Source organism: Chamaea fasciata, unplaced genomic scaffold, assembly GCF_029207755.1.
Source record: "Chamaea fasciata isolate MVZ Bird 193981 ecotype frontalis unplaced genomic scaffold, bChaFas1.0.hap1 SCAF_12, whole genome shotgun sequence".
In the NCBI taxonomy this organism is placed as follows: Eukaryota; Metazoa; Chordata; class Aves; order Passeriformes; family Sylviidae; genus Chamaea; species Chamaea fasciata.
In genome coordinates this window covers 17,915,643-17,926,914 of record NW_027094097.1, presented here as the reverse complement: position 1 = coordinate 17,926,914, position 11,272 = coordinate 17,915,643, and the positions used below count along the sequence as shown (strand labels likewise).

The 11,272-nt window shown below is 43.3% G+C and overlaps 1 protein-coding gene across 1 annotated transcript in view; it reads left to right on the top strand.

Moving 5' to 3' along the window:
- Positions 1–1,888: 1,888 nt before the first annotated feature.
- SLC7A10 (solute carrier family 7 member 10) overlaps positions 1,889–11,272 on the top strand; it is a 39,278-nt gene continuing 29,894 nt past the window's right edge. The window contains exon 1 of the mRNA XM_066194385.1: positions 1,889–1,994. Within this exon, the coding sequence (XP_066050482.1) occupies positions 1,901–1,994 (94 nt within the window). The 5' untranslated portion in view covers positions 1,889–1,900. The remainder of the gene's footprint in view (positions 1,995–11,272) is intronic.

Sequence of the window (11,272 nt, the reverse complement as noted above, 5' to 3'; positions counted from 1 at the left end):
ACACTGTTATCCTTCCAAGTGTCATTCATTTAACAGATTGTGGCTTCTCTGTAGGGGTTAATTGAGCCTAAATTTCATTAGGTTCTTGAAACTCAATAGAGTTAGAAACACCCTTCATTCATGTATTTCTTGATTTTTGGTCTTTTTCAATGACATTCAAACTAACTCTTTTTTAGCTTTTACTAAAGAAATAGACTATCATAGAAAACTTTCCCAAATTATAATGTCTGTATAAGGGTAACATGTAGAGACTTTCAGAGGTACCTACTAGGATATACACTAGTTGCTACGAGTAAAAAACGAAGCTATGAAGCAATCAATTAAGGCATCTGGAAGAAACAGCTAATACATCAGGTTACTTCTGAACACCTGAAACTTTGTTTCCAGTCTCTGCATATATTTCCTAGTCTTTAAAAGGAGATCAGTAGTACTGTTTCCACAGCCCAAAAAGTAACTCTTGTTGTAAACCTTCTTACAAAAATCACATAGTATTTCAGTAACAGGACGTTTTAGAAGTGGTTAGTGAGGCAGTTCGTTCAGAAACTGAGTAGTGGATCAACTAAGGGAACAAGCCTCAGCCTCTGAAAATCAGTGAGCCTTTCTATTAAACAAGCAGTATAAAGCAACAGTTTAAAGTAAAATCACCTACAATTATCAGCTTTCTAAGAATAGTCCACGGATTTTCTCAGAAGGTTTGCCAGTTGTCAGGTCATACTTTTCATTCTAAAGTCAAAGAAAATCAGATTGATGTCACCACAGAAACTTTCCAACTTCCTTCGCTGAAAAGGTGAAAAACCAAACATTCCTTGTTCCACCCCCCACAACCAATTTCCACTGCCTCAGTGTTTGCCCCTGATGCACGTTGTCAGTTACCACATAATCTTCTCACGGAATTTTATAACCCATGCACTTTCAGAATGTGTCACCTACACAGGGGTCTTCTCTGAACGTAGAAATGGTCTCAGGAAAGTGTTCTCTTATAAACAAGTAAGGAACTGGGCATTTCCCAGTCAATTTCCCAACAATAAACCCTTGGCTGTTCCAACTTGAGGGAAGAGCTCAGGTCCCCAAGCTGCTATTTAGGTTTTTGGTGTCATATGAGAGCAGAGGAGACCTCATTCATTGACGTTCTCGTGAAGGCAGTTTGTTCACAGAGAAAAGGATTTGCAAGCAGACACAGATCCCACCATTTAAGTTCCATCCCCTGTGTGAGGAAAGAGAACGTTTCTCTCCTCAAGCTCCCGGCTGGTAACCTCAGGCGGCAGCCGGCAGCGGTGCGAGCCCCGCGGGGCTGTGGGGACACGGGAGGCAGCCCCGGCGGGGCGGAGGAGCTGCTGCGGGCACGGGCTGGGGCTGGATCCCTTCACAAGCGTGGGACAACGTGGGAAGAAAGAGCGGGGAAACTAACGTTGAAAGCTCGGAAACCAGCCAATCTTGGGCATTACCGGCTTGGTTTTAACTCCGGCAGTCCTGATGACAAGCAATGAAGTGTTTATCCTTTACGTTATCGCGCTACCTCAAGTTATAGAGCCCAAGAGGAGGCGGCGGCCGCGGAGCCCGTGCGGGGCCGGCTCTGGCAGGGGGCCGCGGTTCGGCGCCAGGCTGGCTCGTGGCGGCGGGCAGGACCCGCTGCCCGACACGCCGAACGCCCGAGCCCAGCGCTCGGCGTTTAGCCGCCGCCGCCCAGCGCCGCCGCTGCGGCTCCTGGGGACACACGGGGGGTGTCCGAGGGGGCCGCGCCCCGAGTGAGGCGCAGCCCTCAGGCACGGCCGCCCTCAGGGGTCCCGGGCACCTTCCGCGCCCCCGTCACCCCCCGGCGCCGAGCGGCGCGGCCCCCCCGCCCCCGGCCCGCGGGGCGGCGCATGCGCGCGGGGCGCGGGGCAGAGCAGCGCGGGCAGCGATGGCCGGCGGGGAGCAGCGCGCGCCCGGCGGCCCCGAGCGGGTGGCGCTGAAGAAGGAGATCGGGCTGGTGAGCGCCTGTGCCATCATCATCGGTAAGGGCATCGCGTCCCGCCCCCGCGGCAGCGCTGACAGCCCCTTCCACCCCACTGTGCCGGGACGGGGGCTCGGCACCGGCCGGCGCGGGGACAGGCGGCGGTGGGGCGATGCGCGGCTCCGCGGGCAGGTGTGCGGGACCGGCGCGGGGACAGCGCGCTGTTGCGCGGTCACGGTCACGGCGCGGCTCGTCCAGTCGCTGTCCCTGTAACACACGGTCCGTGCTGAGGTGCCGGTCGCAGTAAGCCCGCTCTGCCCAGTCCTTCGGCTGAACGCAAAATCCTGAGGTTTCCTAAAGACTTCTCCTGGTGAGCGGTGAGCTGTTGAGGCGTCGGCGGCGTTTACTCGTAAGGCTCAAGCAGACCGATGGGTTTGTCTGGGATGGGGGTTATGCAGAGTGAGGGCGGCGGCGGGGGCTCTCAGAAGGCGCTGTCGGAGTGTCCCGGGACCCGCAGCGCCTGCCGCGCCAGCTGGCAGCGGGGCTGTCCCGCAGCAGCCAGGGCTGGCAGCGCGCTCCGCCGGCGGGGCTGAGCCGCTGCCCCGTCAGAGTCAAAACTGGGAGATCGGGACAGCGCAGTCCCTCGCTGTGCTCCAGCGCTGTGCTCCAGCGCTGTGCTCCAGCGCTGTGCTCCAGCGCTGCGGCCTTTGGGCTGGAGACGTGGGGACGAGCGTGGGGAAGGAAGATTTGCCCAGGTGAATAAAAGCAGCCTGTACTAACCCACTAAGCCTCAAAGCCCCGTAGGAAGACCCAGCCGTTACCTTCAGCAAGACCTGTGGACAAGACTTGCAGTGACAGGTGTGCCAAGGTCCGTGGCAGCACAGCGAGGTAACAGCGGGCACAGCAGGATCTGCCACATCCACTGGGAATACACTGTTCAGTAGCAGAATTGGCTGGGACACCCCGATGTGTCTCTGTGATTGATGTCACCAAGTTTGAGGAAGAAGACTTCACTGCAGGCTTCCTATAGGTGATCATAATGCTCTCCTGCAATTTTATGCTGTTAGTCATGTATGCTTTTATGTCCAATGTAGGTGGATATGGTCTTGCAAAAAAGAAAAGAAAAAAAAAAGACATTTCAATGCCATTGAACAGGATTATTGTGAACAAGACTGTTACATGAAAAGAAAATATTTCAGTCCATTCCCATAGTGAAACACTAAAATCTGCATCTGCAGTTTGTGGGAAGGTGTGTTCTACATACACAAAGATACCTTTATTTTGAATCCCTCAGCATATTTAAGGGGGAAAATCTAGGTTCTGGATCTCAGTGGAGCACAGATGACCTTGTGTTAGAATGAAGTATTGAGTGCTGCACATTGCTCTAGGTAAGGCACGTCCATGGTTAGGTATTCCCTGACTTATTGTTGGCCGTAGGGAAGATTTATGGCATCTGTATCATTTGTTAGGTATTAGAGAATGGTATCTTGAGACTGCTACCCTTCTCTCCCAGTCAACCTTTCATCAGCCTTATTTGCAGTATCTTGCATATGTCATGCCTGTCCAAAATAAATCTTGTGAAATAGCCTCTCGTCTAATCAAGGACATTTGAGCAGGGAAAAGCATTGACATTTATGATAAACTGCGGTATTCTCAAGTGGTCTAAGTATTAGAGAAGGTTATCTGCTTTGCCTCATAAAATTAAAAATTTGTCTGCAAATTCCCCCATATTTTCATAGAAGACATTTGAAACACAACATAAGATCCTGTTTTTTAGTTTGATTTGTTTGCGTGCAAATGCATGAAATTACATCACGTATGAAAGTCTTCTGTAAGGAAATGGTATGTAGTAGGAATGTAGTCTCGCTTTGTTCTGATTTAGCTGACTGTTCTACAATTCTAATCAGCTGCAGGATGGATATAGAGAATTATAATCTTCTAGTAATTAAGAAGAGGAAACATGAGGGAGTATTTGAAAAATACTGTAAATATGTGATTAATAGGTTTGTGGTTGCCTTCTATACACTAATTCTGCTTGCTTAAAATAAGGCATTATATGAATTGCAGAGCTGGGGAGTCAGATTGTGCTAGGGAACACTCAGAAAGCAATGACATGAAGTGAAAGAGAAGGCTTGGAGGTGGGGGCACCTTTGTCACCATTATACCTTATTGGAGAGAATTCCAGTAATGGCAGGGTCTCTCGATATTTTGTAACCTGTTAGTACTCCATCACAGTTGCAACCAAGAGAATAAAAACAACCTCTGCAACAGGTCCATCACATCATCCAGGTTAAACATGCCATGCCTCTGGCTGTAAGAGCTACGGAGGGGCTCAGCCTGCCCCGTGAGTATGGGCACACTCTGGTTCAGGGAGCAGGGAGGGCACAGACAGCCTGGATCTTGCCAGTTGTCCTGAAGCTCCCATACCCTGTGCTAATTCCCTGGAAAACAGGTCTTCCTTTTCAATCTTCTTGCCATGTTTTGAATTGTAGGGCAATTTTCTTACTACTTTTACAACTGAGGTATTCATCAACACAATAAATTGCTATGCTGTCTTAATGCGTGTACAAAACTTATCCTTTTTTATCCTCCTTTTATAGAGGTTTGAAAGGTTTTGCCATAAGAAACACCTGTTCATCTAACAAAAACTATGCATAAAAAACCCATAATAAACTGCATCAAATTAGGAATATATCTTTTCTATATCCACCCCATAGAACAGTCTCCTGATCTCTTCCCGCAGCCTAGCTTTCATACAATGTAAATCTCTCCTCCATTACTTCATTTATATTTTTTAACTTGTTTACAAACACGCCTGATTAGAGGAGAAGACTATTTCCAAAGTTTGCATCACACTGAGGCAGCTCTTCTGAGTATCCTAGTGTAAATACAGGTACTAAATACAAAACCTCTTAACTCTAACAAGAGACTGGTAGTTCATTACCGTAAAACTGAACAGTGTTTAGTAGTAGTAACAAATCTTTCTGGCAATTCATCTCTGTCACAGAAAGAGCACTTTTGGAAAGTGCCTGAGACATGCTGTAGAAGCACCCAAACTGCTCTGTCTCAAACGTGGTTGTGTACAGTGAAAACAAATCTCTCATGGGCTCCAGACATTAATAATCTAATGTACTCAAATGCACTGCAAATCAAGCTTGCCAGTGCTTAGATGAAGTGATACAGCTTAAAAAGTAGTGACATACATGTGTTATTATCTCCTCGATAATAACTTATAGATAGTAAATATTTGTTTTGAAATCCACACTAGATTTTATTTAGCAGACGCAGAAATCAATTTGATGTATTTGATTGAACAGTTATTCCATGCACATACACATAGCTGACTTTACATCTCATTTGTAGAACTGTGTATGCAGTTAAGATTATTGCATGTGTATTTTCTTTGAGCACAGGCATCTTTTCTATACAGTGCCTTCCTTGGTGTTTTGCCTGTGTAGGTAAAAAGCTAAGTAAGAAGTTTCATGACTTGTCTTTGTGTAATTTCTACCACATCCCATTGTTCTTTAGGAAAGTACAAGAATTAGAAAGTGCAGACTGATGAATGTCTGATAGCAGCCTGGTTCTTTGAGTCTGAGTAACAAAATTCACTGTTCTTGTGTTAGAAATGGATATTTAACTGTATACACAAATTGCATATAAAACACTTTAAAAGGGTCATTTGACTGTTTAATATAGATCAAGTAACATTATATAAAACAAACAGTTAAACATCTCTTAAGATCTTTATTTTTGTGGTTGTAAAACTGTGTGAAAGTAGCCATAGGGTCATACTAGCATTCTGATGATATCTGTTGTATACTCACGAATGATTTAATATCAGGTTATGTGAGACCTACTAGAAGACTTACAGATTCAACTACAATAAAATATGTTAGCTAAGACTAAATACATCTCCTTATTTTGCTGAGCACAGGCAGTCAAGTTGTCTGCATCAGCTGACTTGGTGTTGCTTAAAAAATGCTTGTGGTACTTACTCTACCCACACCCAAATTTGATATGAGATCCCTTATAAACTGATTCCTGATTCAGGTCCAGTGATACTAACAAAACTGTGTTCAGCTGACCAGTGAGCAGGATGTTCAGTTTTTGCAAGTTCTGAAAGTAACTTTCTGGAATTCGTTTGTCCACATTGCCCAGACAACAGCACACACTTACTTTATCCATAGCTGACGTCAGTCAGCCACCCAGTGGATGGTCTCAGCTGAATACCTACAAACTGAAAAGCCTCCTTCCATCAGAGATGCTTCCTTAGTCAGGGTTATCCTAGTATGTAGTGCAATTTACTGCCCACACCATGATAATCCATCAAGGGAACAACTGAGTTGCCTTGGTTGTCATTATATCTGCCTGTCATTGTACTTACATACAAATAATTGCATGTGCATATACACGGAAGTTTTTATTTGCATAAATATCACTTCCAGGTCCAGCACTCCAATGTGATTTTTCCTCCTTGTCAGTAACAAAAAACTATTTGCCAGCCTTCCTGTGTGTCAATTAGCTGTCTCCTTACTGCTGTGCCTCTTGCCATTCTAACACCCCTTAAAATCCCACAGATAGTCTATTGGCAGAATCCTAGCCACAGGATCAGCAACCTGCTAGCTTAACACTGGGGAAAGAGAATGCATGGAACTGGGAATAGCCTTCACAGTCCTCTTTTTCAAGTGGAAGTGGAGAGGTGTTAATGCACAGTGCCTGCTTTATCCTCTCTGGTCATATTTCATGTGCCACCATTGGGTTTTGGTCATTGAATCAGATCCATCTGTTAATCAAGTAACATACCAAATCATTAGGAGATCATTCCTAGTCAGACCCCATGGACTTCGCTGGAGTAGTACCCAAGTTACAGGAATGAAGCAGGAAGATGTATGAAAAAAACAGCAGAAAACCACCACCCACATCACTGGATGATTTTTCCTGCTTTCTGTGATCCTGCCTGGAGTCATAGAAAACAGTGTCGCTGCAGCAAGAATTTTCTCCCTCTCTGAATCCATGCGTGAGCATTTCACTATTACAGCTAAGTGAAGTTTCAGGACACACTTTTGATGGGGACTTGTGAGAGTAATACAGATTACACTTCAATGTAAAAAAAACACTCTCAAAAAAAAAAGTTTCTAAACACTTTAGAAAGGAGTCAGCCTTCCTTATCTGTTACACACCTTGCTAACTAATATTTTGAGCATTTAGTTCCTCATGGCACTTACTGATGTAGCACACAAAGTATTTACAAATGCACAACTGGGTTGGGTTTTTTTTAGGACGATAGTTCAGGATCTAGCTTTGGACTGTAGAGAAATGTAATTCAGTATCAGTTCAGTCAGCAGTCAATTTTTATTCCAGATGAATGGCACATATTCCTTATTAGTGAGAAACCACAAAGACACTTTTGGGGGACTTGTGAATTTTTTTTTTTCCTTATAGCCCAGAGGCTTAGGCTCAGATTCAAAACTACTGAAAATTACATCTCCAGGTTCCATATGTACATTTAAGCTGATAGGTATCCATAATTTGGGATGGTACCCAATAGGAAAAAAGGTTCATACTACTGAGAAAGGTCCAGTCCTGCATTTGGAAAAAAAGAAAGCTAAAGATCACAGAATCACTGGCTTGGAAGTGACCTTCAAGATCATCGAGTCCAACCCAGCCCTAACATCTCAACTAAACCATGGCACCAAGTGCCATATCCGGTCTTTTTTTAAACACATCCAGGGATGGTGACTCCACCACCTCCCCAGGCAGATCATTCCAGTACTTTATCAGTCTTTCTGTAAAAAACTTTTTCCTAATATCCAACCTATATTTCCCTTGGTGCAGCAGGTGCCCATCCAAAATGCAAGTTACATTTACAGCGTAATATTTTAGGGTTGATAAACGGTCTTCAAGCCTGGTCCAACATACAGTTCTCCATCAGAATTGTTTGGGGTAGCCTTTCACTTGAGTTCAGAGAGCTGAAAACAAGCTGCAGTTTTCATTTGAAAATAAAAACCATGGCAAAGTTCAAATTAAGCTTGGTAAAAATTCAGGGAGATTCTGCAGCTTCTCTGGGCTAGCAGCTTACCACTGAGACTAAACTTACTTACAGAGGAAGTCTAAAAAGGAGCTGTAATTAGAAATTCCTGGCAGAGGAGGGGGGGGGGGAAAGAGCCTTAAAAGCCTTAAATTTATATTTTTCTTTACTGAATATTTCTGGAGAAGGAAAAGGGTTTTATTTGTCCACAGATGTGCTTTTCTGCTGCAGTCTGTATCAAGGAGAATTCAGCATGTGAAATCCCACCTGTACAATATTAAGAGTAAAAATAATAATTTTAAAAAAGCTAAATTTGTACTTTTCTGCAACAATTGCCACACAATTCTGTTTCGAAGTCATTAGCTATCTGGGTTTGACTGGGTTTAGTTTGGGTTAGTTTTGCTAGTTTTGGGGGGGTTTTTTTGCCTTCCTACCTTCTAAAAAAAGTAGAAAATTGTGATTGAGACATAGTGAGTAATCCCAAGGCCGAAGCGATGAGCTCTCTGAAATGAATGCCAGTAGTTCAGATACCCTACAACAGAAACTCTTTCCTTGACAGATGAACTAACAAAGGTAACATCCTTTGGTAAGTGTCTCACTCCTGATCTGGCAGTACAGTGCCTGCTTTCAGCAGTGCCATAAATCTCCACTCGTGTTCCCTTTTCCTGTGCCTTGCAGCTCATTTCCTTCTAGCATAATGTAGCCTTTTCTGTTGAGAAAGTCTGTTCTGCTTTGGCAGGCTCACAACAAGCAGAAATGGTTTGGTGGAGGTTTAGCTTTTTTTTGTTTGCAGCTTTTCATGTGCCAAACTTTTCCTTTTGAGACCCTGTTTTTTGTTGTACTGTGGGGGGAGTTTCTACTAGCTGCCACACTTTTTTGTCATCTTGATTGCAGCATGATAAAATGAGAAGGCATTTGTCAGTACTGAAGTTCCCCAAATATAAAACATCCTAACAGCGTTGTGTTATTCTGCTGGTCCTTAGAAACCCAGAAGTGTCCCAAAGAGTTCTTTAGCAGATGTTCCATGGCAAAAAGTAGGGAGCCAGCAATCCAACATTTACTGAGTACCTCAGCACCCTAATTCTTTTTTAAATGCTTGCACCCCTCTCTGTATAGTGGCAAAGCACAGAGAATATGCAAGCCCTGTTGTCCTGCAGAGAAAAGACATGTATCGTGGTAAATACATTTGTTCATGTCAGCCTCCACAAATCTCTTTATGCAGTATTAGTTTGTTCTCCTGAGGTTTTCTGCTGGCACTGGCCTTTGCAAGTCAGGAGTGAAAAGAAAGATTTGAAGGGTGATTGCCTACAAATTGTTCCCATCTTCAGGAACTTGTAGATGCTGTTTTTCTGATTGCAGGGTAATGTACGTAACAGCTAGGGTGAGCTGTTTAAATTCTTGCTCCTAGATATGGTTCATCATCTCTTTCAGGCAATAGAGACAAATTCCACTGGATCTCAGAGCAAGAAAAGGGCAAGGACCATACTGGTGATGTTTAAGCCCGAGGAATTTCTGTATCACTGAGTAATGGAATAACCCCTGGAGCTGAATTGCTCTGACTCATTTAACATTTTATTTAGAATAGGACCAAAACTTACAGAAAACTAAAATCTTTTTGCATCTGAAAATCAAGTTTAATTTTTTTTATCTGATCCTTAAATAATGGCGTAATCACACTTCAGACGTGGGACTAAAATGTCAGTAAGTGTAAAACATACCATTTAAAATCAGTAAAACTTTAGAAAGGTTACTTCTAACTCCCAAGAAATAGGTCAGTGATCTGGATGAGTGGCAGTTTTTCTGCTGTGAAAAACAATAGCTCTTTCATCAGTTATATGAAGCTGCTTAATCTAGATCAGGCAAAACATCTTAATATAGTATACCAGAAAAAAAATTATAGTTGAACAATATAAGGGCCTTATTTACATCCACGAATACCAGGAGAAATCAAGTTAAGGAAGAATCTCATTCTGTTGAATACACTGGGTCAGAGAGCTAAACCCCACAATATTCATGTGATCTGTGGCAATGAATGTCACAAGGCTGCCTATCACAAAATTTCTAATTCACATGTAGCAGTGGTCAGGCACGTTAATTACTGTACATTAACTCTGGTTAGAAAATCACGCAGGGACGAGCAGCTGGTATAAAAAGTTGATCTCTTATAGAGATGGATCCAGACAGTGGAGGACAAAAGTTGAGGTCTGAATATTGAAATGCCTTCTCTGTCACACAAGGAGTTTTGTGAAAAGGCACTTGTGTACACATGCATGACATTGTAAGCTACAGGTCTGACATGAAGAAACATCCTTACTTGGCTAGTCTCCCAGTTCCTCAGTGTCTTCCATCTTTTTGCTGTTAAATTGTGCAGCCATCCTGAGAGAAGGAGAAATTACTATGAACAGGTGCCATATTATGATAGGTTTTTAATAGTATTGTGCTGTGAGATTGCTCCTGGTCAGGCCCCACAAAGAAGGCTGATGAATCCAGAATAGTGTTTCTTGCCTCCCTGCCCACCTATGCCTTGGAGAGGATCAACATGTGTTTCTCCATAAACCTGAAGAAGGAATGAGGACTTACAGCTTTAAAGTGTGTGCTTTTATATCATAAAAATTCATCCTTTTGTACAAAACACACAAGGGATCATTTTTTCTTAGGGAGTTGCAAGAAAAGGACTGACAAGAATGAAAGTGTGGGGTTGAGTTCCTTGTCTGGATTATTTCAAAATTCTTTAGCAGCTCTCCTGAGAGCTTAATAGGACAGGATTTACTTGTTTGTTTTAAGAGAGGTCACCTCAGACTATATTTCATTTCGATTTCTCCATGGCTTATTTTTTCTCTCTGCCCAGGTTTTGTCCTGTTTTGATAGCAGACTCATTCTTTGGTATCTGGGGTTTCAAGCCTTGTTTTATCACTAATTTAAAACAACTCAGACAGTTCTGATGTCCTGAAAGGGATAAGAAACTATGTCAGAAATGTCATTCTAGCTCTCCATAAATACAGGTTTCTTATATCTGATACTTTTAAATGCAGTCTGGAAATTTGAAAAGCCATACATTTTGGAAACATACATAATCAAGTCTTTTTATAAGAGTCTTGAAAACAGTAATAGCCTTAATTTGTACAAAAGAGCAGAGAGTATCCAAGCTTGTTAAGCTTCCAAACACTGTACTTTGACTGGAGTAAATTTAAAAATAGCTGAATCAGTATTTTAAAGAATAAAGGAAAGAAGTGTTTGATTCTGGTGGTGTCCTCACATGCCTAGCCTTCAGCTTGAAAGGGATTTCCATGTGTGTGCTAGAATTAAAATAT